Source organism: Sminthopsis crassicaudata, chromosome 2 (assembly GCF_048593235.1).
Source record: "Sminthopsis crassicaudata isolate SCR6 chromosome 2, ASM4859323v1, whole genome shotgun sequence".
In the NCBI taxonomy this organism is placed as follows: Eukaryota; Metazoa; Chordata; class Mammalia; order Dasyuromorphia; family Dasyuridae; genus Sminthopsis; species Sminthopsis crassicaudata.
The window spans coordinates 372,162,651-372,181,636 of NC_133618.1; the positions used below are offsets into that span (position 1 = coordinate 372,162,651).

Consider the following 18,986-nt stretch of genomic DNA (forward strand, 5'->3'; position numbering starts at 1 on the left):
ATGGCATTAAATATAAATTAATATATAAAGCAGTTTAACTAGTAAAAAAACAAAAAAACAAAAAAAAAACCCTCAACATAATTCATCATTCTTCAAGCTCCAAAAATCTTTCATTTAAGTGACTTGATTTTACCTACCTGATCTGATTTTAACAAAACTGTTTCCTCAAGATTTGCTTTGGCCACATCCTGAAGAGAAAGACTACCACCAAGTTCAGCTACACTAGCTTCAGATGACGAGTAAGGCAGACCCCTAGCATAAATATCCTCTTCATCACTAGATGTTAACACTTGCTCTTGTAGGGATTGTTCAATCTTAGTTTCATTGATAATGGGTACCGAAACAGACACCTGAGGAATAGATTCTGCTCCAAAATCAAATTCAGAAAGTATTTTTTTTTCCTGCTGATCAAAATCATTATCTTTTATGGGGCTTTGGCAGGAATCTGAACTGAGATTTTCTAGGGTCATATTCACTGAAAAACATTCCGGTACTCCTGGCATTTCTATCCAGTTTTCATCATTTCTTTTTCCAGGCAGCAGTTTCTCAGCACTTGATAAAGTATTAGGAGTCAAAGGCACTGTTTGTGTTTCTGTGCAGTTTTTTTCAGAAAAAGTGCTTTCAAGATCTTGAATTTTCAGTTCATCTATTGTTTCATCTGCTTTTTGTAATTCAGTAAAGTCATCTTGTTCTTGGTTGGGAGATTCTTGACTATTTTGCTCATCATCCTCAAGAAAATGTCTGGGTTTGAGTCCTGGTGTATCATCAATTTCTACTTCTTCAGTTAGAGATACAGGTAGATTAGAAACTAAATTATCTGTGTCCATTCCACTTTCATGGTTGCATTTTAGCATTTGATATTTAATCTCATTTTCTAAATCTAATAAATCTGGGGTAGATTCTGACACTTCAAGAACACTAAAGGTTTCAGAGTCATTATTTTCCTGTAAAACATTATGCAATTCCCCACTGAACATACTTTGCTGATCAGGAGAATCTGTACTTGTCTGATCTAGACTGTTGCTCAGAAAACTTGAGGTCATAGAACATTGGTCTGTGGTTGTTGAGTGAGGACTTTCATCAGAAAACTGATGTTCAAAACATGGAGTTCCTTCAAGGGATCTTGGTGTTCTCCTGGTCCCGCTTTCTAATTAAAAACAGAAAATAAATTATTTGAGGAAATGCTAAAAAAATTATTAAAATTCAAATAACTGCTTCTATCACAAGGGAAAATAATTTATTATTCTATAATTTAAAGTTAATCATTTGTTAAGGGAAAAATATTGGCAATGTACATTATTTTAGAATGTTACATGTGTCTTTGTGAACTTAAATTACTTTGTTCTGGGTAATAACACTTGTCTAAGTTTATTTTTTGTTATGAATGAATGTCTGTGTAATGAGATACCCATTCTTCATCCCTTGAATGCTCTCTGGCCAAGGAAAAGGCAATTGGTTTAATCAGTGATCACAGAGGATTAAGTGGCTAAATAGGTAACATTTACACAACATTTTAAGGTTTGTGAAGCACTTTATTTATACTACTTCATTTTATCTTCCCAACATCCTTGGGAGGTAGGTGCCATTATTATCCCATTTTACAGAAAGAGGTAAAATGACTTGCATAGGGTCAGAAATCTATTAAGTTTCTGTGGCCATATTTGAACTCAGGTCTCAGTGATCTCAGTTCAATGTTATCCTACTTTGTCCCTATTTTCCTTCCCTGTGTTCCCAAGTTCTATGTAGTTTACACTCCAACAAAATTCCATTACTTAAAACACTCTCTGTACTTGCCTAGTTCTCTGCCTTTGTTTGTTTTTTCTTATTCTAGGAAAGAAATATAAGATGAAATTCAAAGAGAAGGGTGGTACCAAATTTTAAAGGACCCTAAATGACAGTCAAAGGAGTTTAAAATTCACTCAAAAAATAAAAGATTTAAATGTCTATTGTGCGTACAGCACTATCATGAAGATTGAGGAAAATACAAAGTTCAACTAAGACACAGTCCCTATCCTAATAAAGGACACCAACTATTAGGAGATTAAGACACAAATACAGAGTAATGATAACACAATAATATATAACAAGTACATTGAGAGCTATGAATAGAAATAAATAAGAAACTGGTTAACTGCTCAGGGATATTAGGAAAAGTTCATAGGGGAAATTGTGTTTGAATTTAGGATTAAAGAATAAACAGGAATTCAATAGGAGGAGAAGGCCAGGCATCCATCTTCCCCATAAGCATAGGGCTTTGCATACAACTGGTAAATGTTTATTGAATAAATGGATTAAAAAAATAAAACAGGCAGTTATATTGATCAACTCTTATAAATCAATAAAAATATTCAACAAATATGAAAATGATACATTTCTAAAAGAGAACAAGGCTTTCAAGCAGTTAAAATTTGGTATAAATTAGAAGATTTTTGAGTAGAATATATAGAAGATGCTACAATACCTTGTTTTTTCTTTTTCTTTTTTACTTTAATAGGTTTCACAATAAGTTCTTGATCAAAGTCTTCACAGCTAATTACACTGAACCTGTGAGAATGATGGCTTTCTTTCAATACTTCAGAGGACCCTTGGTCTCCAATTGTCAGAAAACTGGAACTGCTGTCTATAGAATTCACAGAACTACTCCGACTTCGTGATTCACTGGTGATTGAGGAGCCTCTGTTTCTGGTTTCACTACTAAAGGTCCCTAGCTTATCCAAACTTTGCAGGTGGATTTTCTCAGAATATCCCAAGGTTTCTGTGCCATCTCTACCTACAACAAAAGAGTCAATTTTTGTTATTGGGAGAAAAATTGCCTATTTTATTTCAGCTTCTTGTTCTCAACACACCAGGAAGCAGAGAGATGATGTGGGACAGGAGTGTTAGAAGCACTATAATTTACACAAAGATGATAAGAAAAGTTTTTGATTCCCTGGAAACTGAACTGTCAAAAGCAGTAAAAGAATTAATTGATATTACAAATTGATTAATAAAAAAAGGATAGTGTTAACTGCAAATCATAATTTCTTATTTAAATTTTTGTGAATGTAAATGTTTATGAATTGAAAAAAAAATCTAGGGCAGCTTAGACCTAAAAACTAATTTAACCCATTTACTGGACACTCGTGTAGTTAAATTGTATCTATTGATATAATATATGACTATCTAAAGAATTGAAAGGGTATTTGAAAAATGTAATTTTAATTGAGAGGCCACATGTAATAGAAAGGAAAGAACATATGATATGAAGTCAGAAAACCTGAGGTGAAGTCCCAGTTTACCAACTTACTAGTTGTACAGTAAGTGGGCAAGTTTGTTAACTAATGTGAACTATAGTTTTCTTACTTAAAAAAATAAAGATAATCATTCTTGCTCTATACCATTAAAGAATGACTGTGAAGAAATTGCTTTGTAAAATGAAAACTGCTATTTAAACTATAAAACATTTCTGTAGCCATTTATAACAAAAGTAATTTTCTGAAGTAAAAACATTAAAACAGCAATTTATCAATCTAATAAAGATTGCAAATCCAGGTTGATTTTAAAACATACATTAAGAAACTACGATGAACAAAATACTATATAAAATCGTACATATCTTCAAGAGCCAGTTCAAATAACACTTCTTCACAAAATTACAGAATCTCAAGAGTTAGAGATCTCAGAGATCATCCAACCCAAATCATACATTAACAAAAATTATTTCTACAACATTCTGACAACTGAACAGACTTAATTCAAAAAGGTTCCCTTCTATAAAGCTTTCCATTGTTCTCAAGTCTAAATAAGCTTTTTTTTTCTTATTCCTTCCACAAAATTTTGTTTGCACCTCTCTTTTTGGTATTTATTTATGTCCTGGGTTCTCTCCTGGTTCTCCTACCTGTCTGAGTGATCCTCAGCTTGCTGGTTCATCATCCATGTCATACTCACTAATTGTGGGTATACATCAAAGTTGTATCTTTGGTCCTCTTCTCTTTTTTTCTATATATTCTCTCCCAGTTGGTGACCTTTTCAATTCAATGGGTTTAAATGCCATTATTTATGCAGGTAATTTTTCCTCCTACTACTTACATACAACCCAACCTACAACTTTTGTCTCTCATCAGAGTTCTAGTTGCATCACTAGTTGCCAACTGAACATTTTCCAATGCACATTCTATAGACATCTCAAACTCAACATGCCCAAAATAGAATTCATTATTTTCTTCCACAAATCCGCTAAACCTCCCTTTTACTATTGATAGTACCATGATTCCTCTAGTCATTCATGCCCATAATTTCAATTCATTTTTAACTTCTCACTCTTATTCACCAGATGTATCTAATCAGTTGTCAAATCATCTCTTTGCTAGCTCCAAAGCATTTCTCATCCATGTTTCCTCATTTGCACTTATAGTAACCAGCCTACTTCAGATCCTCATCATCTCTCATCCCAATTGTAGCAGTAGTCTCTTTGATCTCTCTGCTTCAAGCCTCTTCCTTACTTCATACAGCCACCAAGGTAATTTTCCTAAAATACAGGTCTGAGTCTGTCATCTCCCTATTAAATAAATGGCTCCCTTTTACCTCTGGGAATGCTCTGTACAACTTGGCCCTTCTTTTCTATCATTCCAATTTTTTTATAAATTACTTCATTCCACAACTATTCTGACTAGCCATGTAAACCTAGTTGTTCTTTATGCATGAATTTCTACCTCCTGTCTCTATGCTAATGCCAAAGTTTGAAATGAACTAGACTCAGTCTAAATTCTGATTTCTAAAGAAGTCTTTCCTGATCTTGCTCAGCTACTAATGTTTTATGTCCCAAAACTATCATATATTTACTTTCTATATATTTTTGATAAGCTTATATATGTAACCACTTTCTTGCCCAATGGAATGTATACTCTCTTGAGGGTAGGGATTATTTCATTTTTGTCTTTCTATATCCAGCACCTAGCACAGTGCTTAATAGTAGTCACTTAATTAATACTCATTAGTTATCATGCATTAATGTCTCCTAGTTATTTGGGCACATGTTAAATCCACCTCAACTTAATTATAAGCTCCAGGAGAATTGGGACCATGTTTTATTAACTTTTGGATCTCCTTCAACAGCTAACAATTCAAACACACATGTGCACAGAAACCTACCTTCCATTTAATTCTGGCCTGCCTATTACATATAATAAAGGCAAAGGTATTTTAAGTTCTATAGTTCTACCAAATCAAGAGTGAAAAAGTTTTCAGTTATACTAGGTTGGATCCCATTACTTCTTGGGTTAGGTCATGGATTGTTTTTAAGTTTCTCTTAACATGAAGCACCCTAATTATCAAAAACACTGACCTAAATATAGCTAAACTCTAAGCTAGAAAAGCAGATAGCTACTACCATCTCAAACTGGTTTATGCCTGCAGGCATTAAGGTGAGAAGACCAGATTAACGAGCTTTAGGCTACAGATCCATTGGCTACACTGAATCACAAAATGTTAAGAGATGAAAGGGGCCTAAAAAATAATATAGATCAGTCTCTTCATTTTATAAAAGAGGAAACTAAAAATCAGAAAGCAGAAGGTTATCCAAGTCTCTTAACTCCTAAGCTAGGGCTCTTTCCACAATACCATGTTGCCTCTCTTCTAAGACTGTACTTTAATGTGATAACACTTTATACTATGGGATCTAAATATACTTAATCAGACATTTCTCTTTTAACTTTAAACTTCCCCAATATATTTGAATGGTAAAATCTAGAAATACACAAGTGGCATAATTTTGAATTTTCCTTTTAACATTAGAGTAAAATGTGAAGATTTAGTTGAATTAGATTAATTTATTCATTTAAAGTAAGCAAAAGAAAGTTATTCTACTCAAGTTTATCCCTTATAGTCAAAGGTGATGGTAGTATTATCTGTGCTTAACTTTTTACCAAAATGAGGACTTTTAAAAGTTATTTATACTTTTATGTGGGCTCAATGAATCATACACATTTTTGTTCATAATTCTGCTTCAACCTTTTAGCACATAATACCATCTTGTTGATATTAAGTTTATGCTGAGAATAGTAATAATTATGACAGCAGTCTTAAGATAAGAGATGAAAAAAAGAAGAGAAAAGGTGAATGATAAAATGTTAGAGCTGGAAGGGACTTCAGAGATCATGTAATCAAAACTCCCTTCATTTTAAAATGAAAGAGAGTGACCAGTAAAACTTAAGGATGCTCTCTAAGGCTATGTCGTCTATCTAGATACCCATCAAAGAAATTAATCAACCGCTATGGTAACAAATTTGTTGATTATAGATATGTGAAAGCAAAACCTACCCCTAAAAATATTATTCTCTGTTTAACAAAAAATGTTGGGGCATCTAGGTGGCACAGTGGATAGAGCACCAGCCCTGAAGTCAGGAAGACCAGAGTTCAAATCTGATTTCATACACTTAACACTTCCTAGCTGTGTGACCCTGGACAAGTCACTTAACCCTAATTGCCTCAGCAAAAAATTTTTTTAAATTAAAAAATGCTAGAATTTGGGTTTCTAAATATCTGGGGGAAAAAATCTGAACAAATAGGGAACAATGAGATATACTTTCAGAGCATTGGAACCGGAGTCAATAGACCAGGATTGAAATCCCAGCTCTGTTACTTACGACCTGTATGACCTTGGGCAAGTCACTTGACTTCTCTGGGCCTCAGTTTCTTCATCTGTAAAATGAGGGGGTTGGACTAGATGATTTCTTAAGGTTTTTTTCCAGCTCTAACCCTATAATTCTATGACCCTAGGAGAGACAGAAGAATAAGCTTACTGAGATGGATGCTATACAATGGGGAAAGGATATGGGAAGGACATGCACAGGGAAAAGTCTGAATAAGGATGGAGGATACTGATATTTAAAGCCATGCTTACCTTCTCAAAGAAGATTTCTGTAGTCAAGTAAAAGATACAACAGCACATTCACAGCAACAAAGAGTTTCAGAATTGGAGGATAAGGGGCCTTAAAATCTAAAGTCTAGTTTAATCTCTTCAATTAGAACTTGCAATATCAGGGATGTGTTCTTAGCCTTGTGCCACTTAACATCTTTGTCAATGACAAAATTTCCAGATGGCACAAAGCATGGAACAAATTGCTAACAAACTACATAAGGGATCAGAGATACAAAAAAGATATTAACAGGACAGAATAGTGGGTTGGTGTTAATCAGACAAAATTTAATATGGACAATGTAAAAGTTTATATTTGGGTTCAAAAATGGCTATATAAAATAGCCATACAAATCAAACATTTACTGATAAGTCTTAATTTTGCAACTTCCACATTCAATTTCCAAGTTTCATATGGAGTTGGGATCCACAATTTAAGAAGCTGGGGTCTGGAAGAGCAACTCACCTTTAATCAACCAGTTTAGAATTGCCTGGGAGAACTGAAAAAAGTGCTGTTCCCTCATTTATCTATGATGTATGTGATAGAGGCCAGGATGTGCACAAAGTTTAAGAGATGGGAGACAGAACATCACATGAAAACATTGAGGCCCTTTCTCATTGAGGGCTGGGGAGGGTGGTCTTCAAGCAAACAATGGTTTACCACTTGTCCATTATATTATAATAGATTCCTTTTTGGTTATGAGTTGAAATAAATCATTTCTGAGATACCTTCCGATTCTGTGATTAATCCAACAATACAAAGTAAGTCAGTGACAGACCGAGAGTTAGAATAGGAGTATTATGATTTCAAGACTAAGATTCTTCCTATATTCTGAATCCTTTTTTCTAAAGTTCAAAGATAATTTCTAAGCCCAAGATTTTGCTTAAGCACTAATACAGTATTTTTGAAAGTAGTAAAAGAGTACAATGAACGAACAGAGAATTGTTTTAAAATCCCTTCAAGTTGAGAGCATCTGAAAGATTTTAAACATCCAAAATAAGAATGTTTACATTTTATAATCCCCAATATAATTCATGATTTTAAGGAATAAATACCATTGTTTTTTCCAAAAAATACAAACCTATTGATCCTAGTCCTTCAGGTTGGCTTGAAATTCTTATAATGTTTCTATCTCCCTTTAAGAAGAATATTTCATTTTCAGTACAGGATACAGATACAATATCCCCTGAACCTTCCAAACCAGCAATTGTAGCCTGTCAAAAAAATACAAAACCAGACCATACTTTAAAGTAAACAGTATCTGCCAGAATCCCATGTAAGCAAGCAGAAATAATGATTTACTGTGACAAATTATTTGCTGAATGACTTCTAAATAGCGGTATGCCTTTGGGAATACCTCACTTACTGCAATGATCCCATATGCTCATCCATTAAGTGACAGAAACAGGCCAAATATCTGCTAAGATTCCCTCTGATCCTGATGTTCTATTGAAAGCAATTGGGAATCATGCCATGAAAGTGGCTAAAATATCCATACCTTGACTAGTCAGATCCCACTTTTGACATATACCCCAAAAAGGCAAAACAAATGATGATCTCAACCAAGATAGAATTGAGTGGGCATCTATTTAAATAAAACACACATAAAGAATTTTTATTTTTCTTAAATAGGATTGAATTGGGGGGAGGGAGGGAGGTATGAAAAGTAAAGAGCCTTAAAAAATGAAGATAGCAATTGTTGTACCAGCATCCTGGCTCTGCTTCCCCTCCTCAAAAAGAAGGAAAATGAAGGACTGTTAGAGAAATGAAATCACAACCTAGGGAGAACTTAGAATAGAGAAAAAATGATTTCAATTCAAATCAATTGATATAGCAAATTTTCAAAAGTAAATGCTATGATGGAGCTATGAATCAGTACAGTTGCAAAGCAATTTGGAATCATGCTAGGAAAGTAACTAAACATCCACATTCTTTGATCATTGAGATCCCTGGGTAGATGCTGGCATACATCCCAAGAAAGTCAAAGACAGAAAGAAAGGTTAAATCTCAACCAAAATATTTTTGGCAGCACACTGTGTCATAACAAAGAAGTGGGGAAAACAAAATACATGCCTATTAATTGAGAAATGGCGCGTTAATGTGATCAATTTCACTGTAGTAAAAGATGAATATGAAAAATCCAGAAAAAAAGAGAAGACACATGTAAACTGATGCACAGTGAAGTAAGTGATACCAGGGAAGTAATTACACACAATGACTATAATGTAAAAAAGAAACCCAATCAATAAAACTCTAAAGTAAATGCTATGAAATTATAATGATCAAGCTTGTACCCCCAAAAGGGATAGAAGAATGTCTCTTTCTTCCTTTGTTGCAGAAATGGGGGAATATGGGTATGAAACACTGCATGTACCATTGAACCAATATGTTATTATATTATATATGTGTGTGTATATATATTATAAGAAATGCTTCTCTGGATAGAGGAGATTAGAAGGATATAAAGGAAAATGAAGGTGCTACAAAAATGAAGATATCAACAAAAATAGTTTTTTAAAGTTTCAAAAACAAGAAATAAAAATTATAAATACAAAAATTAGCAAAGCATTCTACAATTTTCCACACTTTTAAGTAAAAGTGAAGAGGAAGTACAGCAAGACAGCAAATGAGACGAATAAAAGTTTACACACTAACATTCTATCAACTTAAACATCTACACATAGTGCTTTTACCTACCTGATTTATAGTGTCTAATAAATAAATACTATATTCATTCCAGCTCAGTACCCAGCCATCTTGAAAGAAGCATGACACAAGCCCTAAGTGTTTCTCTGAGAAAGTGCAACTTCCTTTGTCAGCTGGTTCAAGTCGAGGATATAGTTCAAAGGGTTTTACTCCTCCAGCAAACACATCTTTTAAGATAAATGTAGCCTGAACCGTTCCGTGGACATCAGACTTCCATAACCGTAGCCCAGGTCTTGAAGCATATAATGTGAGGTCACTTTGTTTGCATAACCCCGGTATAAAACATGCTCCAAATTTCCCTGTACTAAAATTTTAAAAAAGGAAAAAAAAGAAAGAAACAATACAAGCAAATTCAACTATACTAACATTATACAGTTTTATCAAGTTAGGATTTGGTCATTTTAAACGGAGATTAATTTTTTCCCTTAACCACTTGTTCATCTTTATAAGGAAGATGTCAAAAGCACTAACCTATTAAAATCCCTAGTCCATCCTCTTTAAAGTCTCATATAAAATATATAAAATAATTCTGAAAGTGGGAGTGTTATGCTTTCATTTCTTCAAAATTTATCAATATTAGAACTATTGTGAAATATAAAATTACTGTGTTGACCACATGACCAGTCTGTTTCAGTGCTCATTTAGAAGTTACCTATTAACATCTCTGGGATATAACAGAAAGAATATTGGGCTTGGAGTAAGAAATTTAGCTAGGTTCAAGTCTTGGATCTGCACTTAATGAATGACATGACTGGCCAAATTCATCAACTTCCCTGAGACTTGGTTTTTCTCAACAAAGAAATAAGGATATTTGTCTTATATGTGTGTGTTATCTATGTAACAACAGCAGGAGTACCACCAGAATTATCCTGAGGCTTCAAAGCAGTAGGGTGATCATTGGTTCCTTTCTATATCTCCTCCTTACCCTTCCACTAAGTTCTACTGATTATTCTTCTGGCACATATTTATGATAATGCTGATTAATTCCAGAGATCCAGAAAATACTTTGGATCTAATTTCTTCTACTGGATCATAGAATTTAGATCTAGAAGAGACTTTAGGGATTACCTATAAGGAAAATTCAAGAACAAAGCAGTGCTAAGCAACAAGAGAAAAGATCTGAACCCAGGTCTTCTGAATCTAAATATAGTGCTCTTATTAAAATATTTTTAGTCTACAAATGAGGAAAACTGAGCAGGGGAGGGAAGGTGAATTTTGGGTGGATGAGTGGAGAAGTAACTTTTCCAAAGTGTCAGTGACAAGGCAGGGAACAGAATCCAAGTCCTTGACTCTTAGTAGACTGTTCTTTTCCCTTTACAACATAACTTTTTGTAGTGTCTGGGCTAGCTTTCTGAAGGATCTCTGGACAGGCCTTGATCTTTAGGTGGAGAAGTGATGAAGGCAGGAGAGCCACCATGAGATTGGTCAAAGGTGGAGTCCAGAGTCTGGAGTCTTGTCTTGTGTCTGTGTCTGAGACTCCCAGTTTCCAATCCTCTCAGCCCTTAAATACCTCAGTATGATTACATCACTATAGCAACTGAGCATGTGCCAACTGTCACCATATCACACTAAGTATATGCCAAGTAGAGTGATTACATCATTACATCACATTAAGTATACTTTTAACTAGAGAACCATTAGCCCATCAATCACACTGAGTAGGTACTTAATTATAAGCACCCTGCTGTCCTTGATTCAAGTATACCTTTCCAGAGTTTCGGCCCTCTACAGTTTTTCTTCCCTCAATCCTAATTCTATACCAAATTCTACTCAAGTCACAGTTGTATTAATATGCTTATATTTAGTTCCTTGATCTTTACAGGTTTTGTTCATTTCCTCCACTACTCACACTCACTTTTACAAAACAAATGCTTGACCCTCAATGTAGTACTGTCCTTGGGGTTTAAGTTCATATATTCAAAAGACAAAATCACTTAGGTATTTTTTTTTTATTTTTTGCAGCCTCAATGATTTGTCAGGCTCTTTGCTAATTAAATTGCATTACAAAGAGTTTTATTTAAAAATTTGCTCTAAAATGATCATCAGAACAAACTTTTAATGAGCTGATCCTGAGTTCTTTTGTTTGCTTGTTTTGTTTTACTGAGGCAATTGGGGTTAACTGACTTGCCCAGAGTCACACAATCAGGAAAGTATCTGAAACTTGATTTGAACTCAGGTCGACCTGATTTCGGGGCTGGTGCTCTATTCACTGTGCCACCTAGCTGCCCCTCTGGGTTCTTTAAATGGCAAAACTTCAATTCAACATCATGTCTGCTCATTGGATTCAAAGAAGGAATCCCTTCAAATGATAAAAACATAAAGACAGCTTTATAACTAATTTTTTATGGATAGTATAGAAATTGGACTAAGTAACCTCTAAGTTCCTTTTAATTGTCAAATTGTGTGTGACTATAAATATTACAGATGGGATTCCCACACTAAAAAGGAGACATGGCAGAATACAAAGACTAATTGAATGAGAATCAGGAAACCTGAGGCTGAAATTTGGTCAATCTCTTCAATCACATATAAGAACAGGCAACTCACTTTATTTCTCCAAATATCAATTCCATCATCTGCTAACAGGGAATGATAATAATTACAATGCCTATAGCACCACAGCTTTATGAAGAAAGTACTTTGAAAACTTCAAAGCACCATAAAAATGTAAGCTATTGTTATTAATTAGAAAGTTAAGCTATATGATTTTTTAAATGATGCAATAGTGTATACAACTATAAACTTAAATAGTGAGTGTGTAGGAATCACCTAGATCAACAATGATCTATGACAGTCTCTTGAAAGGAAAGAAACACCATTTTTCCCAGGTAGTACTTTTAGATTACACAACTATCTTAGACTTCCCAAACTCAGTAAGGAGAAATCAGTCAAATACATAAAATAAATCAAATAAGACATAATCTAGCAAATTATATGATTGGCAAAGGAGGTAGATAGACTAGAGATACACAGAAGTCAATGGATAATCCAACTATTACAAAGATCTTCATAAAGTGCTAAAAATTTTAGGGGAAGTCCTAGCCACTAGGAAGAATTTCTAGAAAGGTTTTAAGAACAAATGGATAAGAATCACATAAGGTGAGGAATTAGGTAGGAGTAGGGTATGTCTACCCCATACATTTACTATTGTAAATTTGCATGGATGAGATTAAAGATATACTAAAGTATCTGCATATGGGACTTACTTCAAAAGGTCAAATTAAGGATAAAGTTCTGACCCAAATGAAATAAGTGAATTAAGGCATACACATCTTACTTTTTTCTTGGTTGAGTTCCAACTTGCTTGACTGATTTCTCTTCAGTGTAAAAAAGCAAACTTCTCTGTAAGGTGGAAACCAGAAGGACTTTCTGACTGTAATCTAGTTGCACAATTGAAGATGGTTCTTCTAACACCAAGCTGGAGTTGCAAACTCCCTTATAAAAAAAGATAATAAATACATCATCAATTTTGAACTAAACATTCTAACTTTGACAATTATCATTCTTGAAAATAAAATATACCTGCTAATTCAGAAATTTAGTGTTTGAATCAATTTCATGCTTCAATATTTTAATACATGCTAAAATTTTGTGCTTTGATATTTTAAACTCTGTAACATCCCATTCGAAATAATTCACTTAGAAATTTCTTTGCTGGTGGGAACATGGATCAATTTAATTTTTACTTTATAGTATTTTTTTTCAAATTCAAAAGGAAACTATTAGGTTAGATATGCTACTATTATCAATTCCGATATTGGCTCTCTTCAACAATGAGATGATTCAAATCAGTTCCAATTATTCAGTGATGAAGAAAGACATCTATACCCAGAAAGAGGACTGTGGGAACTGAGTGTGGACCACAACATAGCATTTTCACTCTTTCTGTTGTTGTTCACTTGCATTGTTTTCTTCCTCAGGTTTTTTTTCCCTTCCTTCTTGATCCAATTTTTCTTGTGTAGCAAGATAACTGTATAAATATGTATACAGATATTGGATTTAATATATAACATATTTATCATGTATTGGACTACCTGCCATCTGGGGGATGGGGTGGGGGGGAAGGAGAGGGAAAATTTGGAACAGAAGGTTTTGCAAGGGTCAATGTTGTAAAATTACCCATGCATATGTTTTGTAAATAAAAAGTTTTAATAAAAAATTTTTTAAAAAGAAATATACTACTATTCATTTATATCTGAGAAAACTGAGGATAAAAGGTGAAATAACTTTTTTAGGTCAATAAGCTATTCAAGTACTAGAGCCTATATTCAAAGCCATATATCTATTTATAATGAGACTAGCTTCATATTTGTTCCATGAGATATTTTTCCCTCAGTGCTCTTCTATATTAAGAAGCTCAGAATCTCCAATCATCTCAAATTGACTACTATAAAGAAACTGGAGCTCTGTATTGAGTATTGCATCTCAATAATAGTTTAACTAAAATTACAATAGCTAACATTTATGTAGCACTATAAAGTTTTCAAAATACTTTCACTATTATTATCTTATATGGTCCTCACAATCACTTAGTATCTACTACATTTAAGCACTATGTCCTTAGCTGCATGAGGGAAAAAGTGTCATGGGAAAGAGCCCAAAATTACAATAGACTTTCTCTCCCCCCCCCCTGAGGCTGGGGTTAAGTGACTTGTCCAGGGTCACACAGCTAGGAAGTGTTAAATGTCTGAGACCAGATTTGAACTCGGGTCCTCCTGAATTCAGGGCTGGTGCTCTATCCACTGCACCACCTAGCTGCCCCTGACAATAGACTTTCAATAAGGAAATTTGAATTCACACTTCCATGACCTACTAGCTATGGGTCCTGAAGTGAGTCATTTCAGCTCTGAGCTTCAATTTCCTCATCTATAAAAATGAAAAAATTAATTGTCCTCCTTACTATGTATGTACTATGTAAAATGCAGAGTGCTATAAAGGAATGCCCAGCTACTCCTACAGCTACCTCCCTGCTACCCTTGGCACCTCTGCCTACTCCTTCCCCCCAATTTCCCACTTCTGTCACTGAGGTAGGGAGGAGGCCATTAACAAGGTTTGTTGAGTGGCCAGTTCAACAACCACTGAAATCTTTGACACTTGTCTATCATTAAGACTTAGGGAATGCTTCCTCTCATTTCAAGAACCTTATCAAAATAGGAAAGCCATACATATTCCATCAGAGATACAGTAGGCCATCCTCTCATTAAGAGAAGTTTTATAAAACATCTGAAGAGATTTTGCAATATGTTGTTATATAAAAATGTGAGATTAGAAGAGAATTATTCTCAAATATAATTAAATGACTTGCTAAAAATAAAGTATTTATTATGAATTTGGAGTTTAAGATTTTATAAAAACATAAAGGTTAAAACTCATTTTCATAGCCATATGTACCTGGTCAAGATCCAAAGAAGAAAAGACAATTTTCCCTCTATCATCTCCAGAGAATAACTTCATGCCATTGGGACTCCAAGCCAAAGCAGTTATGCTATTTTTGTGAATACCAGCTACATCAAATCTCCGAAGCTATGAATAAATGTCAATAAAGTATGTGAGGGGGGGAAAACGGAAGAAAACTGAGGTTATAAAACCCAAGATTTTTTTTTTTTTTTTTTGGGGAGGCTGGGGTTAAGTGACTTGCCCAGGGTCACACAGCTAGGAAGTGTTGTGTCTGACACCAGATTTGAACTTGGATCCTCCTGAATTCAAGGCTGGTGCTCTATCCACTGCACCACCTAGCTGCCCCTATAAAACCCAAGATATGAATGCATATTCACATGTAAAAATCATTTATGTGTGAATAGGAAGGAAAGAAGGAAAAACTATAACATTTCTTTTCCACCCCTTCCCACACATAAATCAAACACTCTTCATTTACTTACATGGGAAGAACCAATCTTCACATCTTTGAAATAGTCTAAAAAGACAGTATTAATGGAACTTGTACTTAAAAACATAAGAACTGGAATGTTAATTTACATAGGTATAGTTTTTTTTTGTTAAGCATCTCAGTCTGGAGTAGAATGCATTCAAGAAAACTTGAAGGCATTTTGCATAAGCACTATAACATTATTTATTATTAAATTGTTCTGAATAGAAGCATTAAAAATAAATCTGCTAATTTAAAATCCATCAAAAATTTGCCAAAATGTGTGAAATATTTTAAAAAATTTAGCACTTACCTGTTTATTTCTACCAGGCAATGAAGACACAAGCTGAAAGACTGCAACCCTCCCTGAGGCTGTGCCAGCTGCCACAAGATCATCAAAGCAGCTTAAGAGTTTAACAACTGTTATAGATTCGGTTTTCCCCTAATGAAATAAAACAAACCTGTCAAACTAGGTAAATTGCACTAGTCTAAGCATTTTAAAGCTAAAAAATAAGCAAAGATTGCCAATGTAGTGATTTGATTTCATGCAGTTTATACTAGTTTAATTAATAAATAATTTAACAGATTTAATAATAAATGATAACATATAGCAATTTAAAGTTTGCAGAGAGCACTTTACAAATTTTAGAACCTCACTTGCTCCTCATAATAGCCTATTACTATCCCTATTTTATAATTAAGGAAACTCAGGCTCACTGCAGTAAGTAACTTGCCCAGATCAGGTCTTCTTAACTCAAGAATTCAACACTCTATGTACTGCATCACCCAGATGACCATGACGCTAGAAGGGATCTTAAAGATCATCTAGTACAACTCCTTTGCTTTGCTAATGAAAAACCCGTCATACTTCCTATCTGAGCTACAGTGTTATATATAGATATGAAGATAATAGATACATACACACACCAAAAAAATGTGTGTGTATATAAAATGTATGTGTTTGTGTATCCACCATTTTCATTATCAGTAAGCACCACAGAGACAAGAGTTCTATTTACTTTGTTTCCTCTCCTGTCCAATGTGGTATTTTGCATACAATAGAAACATATTAAATCACTACTGAATTCCCAGTGAGCAACTATACTTTTTATATACCCATATACTTAGTACATATTAAGTACTCAAAAATATTTGAAGGATTATTATATTTTTGCATGGAGATCAAACTGATGCAAAGAGGCATCTTGACAGAGAAAAAAAGCAATGAACTAAATGTTTGTTGTGATGAAATTAATTTAGGTATTAAAGTTAATTCAAATTTAGCCTCTATCAAGGAAAGAAATCACTTAATCTGAGCTGTACTTTTAAAAACATTTTGTAAAACAAACCATTGTATAAAGGTGAGCTATCATTATTAGTCTCAATTATTTCTCATTGAAAATTCAAATTTTATCCTTTTCTGTCTACAAAACAAAAATTTATGTGATTTTTCTGTTAATTACCCCCAAAATAATGGAAGAAAGGGCAGGGAAAGGAAATAAATTAAACATTTTTTTAATTTAAAAAAGCTTAATTTTATTTTCTACTGAAAGATACAAAATGTTACAAAATGTTTGGATTTTTAAAAAAAATTATTTATCCTCATAAATAATAGACAAGATTTTCAAGAGCTAGAAGGAGTTACAGAGAGAACTGACCTCATTTTGCAAATGAGCTAACAGGAATACAGAAAGAGAAAATGAAGCAAAATTATGAATAGGGATGCATTTCTAGAAACTATAGTTTAAAAAGCATAGCAGGTTGTGAAAGAGTGACTCCTAAACTGAAAATCAGGAATTTTAATCTAAATTTTAGTTCCAATTTTGCTTCAGAAAAGTAACCAGAAAACCACTTTTACAAATCTTCTTTTTAAACTTAGAAAAAATTAGAATAGTGCTTTTTTTGAGAAGAAAAAATTAGGAGCCTAAGAGCATAAATGTTGCAAATTAATAAATTGTGCTTAATAAAATTCCATTTTTATGGAACATATTAAGGTTGAGGTCATTCAATAAACATAGATTTTCCCCAAAAAGGAAAATATATAATTTACTTTAAGCAATTAATAAAAAAATTCTGATTTGAATCACTAACCCACCATGTGACCTTTGACAACTGATTTTTCATTTATGAGCCTCAGTTTTCTATGAATTGATATGAATGAACTTCTCTCCTTTGAAAAATAAAGCCAAAAGTTTTTCAGATTACAATTACTGCCCTCTAGGAAAGCAATGAAACATAGTAAATGGCTGACTTTTCTGGCTTGTTCAGAAGGCAGGCAGGTTTTAATGGCCTATTTTGGTGAGCCAAAGATTAATCTTCATTCTGAACCACCAATATTATCAGATACCTAATAATTCGGAAATCTTTTGAAAGACTATTAAGACGATTCAGACATAAGATGAAGATAAAATAAGCCACTGATCTGATCCTAGTTATCTATCCTTTAATGAAATTTGCACACCACCATTTTCTACAAAACAAGATCTATTTTAAGGTATTCAGATACATGATAATTGATAAATTATCAAGTGATAACTTGAAAAAACAGTCCAATATTTCCACTGCCACATGATTTTATTTAATTCAGCCCTGTGCTGAAGAACAAACTACCACTTACCTCAAAATTGTATTTTTTCATTTGATTTAACTGTCTGCAGTAAAGATAAAGCATCCCAATGCTACTGCCCACCGCAATATAGTCCTCATTGGTGTCAAGTGCTGTGAGGTAAACCACAATAGAGCGAAAGCCCTTTTGTATCTTGGTTGGAATGGCATTGAGAAGATAGTATAAGGGGCAAAACTCTTTAAACATAACTGACTCAGTCCCAGACGCCATGGTGAAGATTAATGACAATGATCTTTAGGTAAGAAAATATTCACTTTGATGTCCAAAGAACCCTGGGGAAGAAACAGAAAAAAACACTACAAATTTTTCCTAATGGAACAACAAAAATTATAATGAAAATCATAATTAAGACTCACATTTACAAAGCATTTTACAACAATAAAACATTGTTTCATTTCATCCCCTCATCAAGCCTGAGATAAATGTTGTTACAGATGACAAAAATAACAGCTATGTTTGGTGACTTGCTCACAGCACTGGGGATTGCTCGATTTCTAGGGCTGGTAATTTGCATTCTGTGCTGGGACTGAAGAGTGCCCCACTAGTCTCCTCTACTATTGTTCTATTTAATTAGGATCCAGGGCCGTGGTTGTTGATCTGTGCTGTGATGAAGTCCTTTCCATTGGCTTTTTTTGGACACTGTCTGAGCTAAACTGTGCATCCTTTTAATGAGACTCACCCTTCTTGAAGTCCTTCCAACTTGTATGATGAGCTGGAATCATCCTATCTCTTTAGAGGCTCTGTTCAGTCTAAAGACTCTATTCAGAGATTTGGTTTCATGTTGTTTTTGAGAGAAACTAGGAAAGCTTAAGAAGCTTCCTGGTCCATAGGACCAGCCACAAACACTAGAGATCCTCTTTGCTTTGTAACCTGTGACCAGGGCCCCAGCTCC

At 33.9% G+C, this 18,986-nt stretch overlaps 1 protein-coding gene across 2 annotated transcripts in view; it reads right to left on the bottom strand.

The window, feature by feature from the left end:
* TECPR2 (tectonin beta-propeller repeat containing 2) overlaps window positions 1-18,986 on the bottom strand; it is a 111,669-nt gene that overhangs the window by 82,250 nt on the left and 10,433 nt on the right. The window contains exons 2-9 of one of the 2 annotated variants that reach the window (XM_074291209.1): window positions 18,086-18,366; window positions 15,782-15,910; window positions 14,994-15,125; window positions 12,880-13,037; window positions 9,594-9,906; window positions 7,978-8,110; window positions 2,462-2,770; window positions 138-1,147 (exon numbers count right to left, since the gene is read on the bottom strand). In XM_074291209.1, the coding sequence (XP_074147310.1) occupies window positions 138-1,147; window positions 2,462-2,770; window positions 7,978-8,110; window positions 9,594-9,906; window positions 12,880-13,037; window positions 14,994-15,125; window positions 15,782-15,910; window positions 18,086-18,304 (2,403 nt within the window). In that variant the 5' untranslated portion in view covers window positions 18,305-18,366. The remainder of the gene's footprint in view (window positions 1-137; window positions 1,148-2,461; window positions 2,771-7,977; window positions 8,111-9,593; window positions 9,907-12,879; window positions 13,038-14,993; window positions 15,126-15,781; window positions 15,911-18,085; window positions 18,367-18,986) is intronic. The other variant, XM_074291210.1, reaches the window with a different exon arrangement.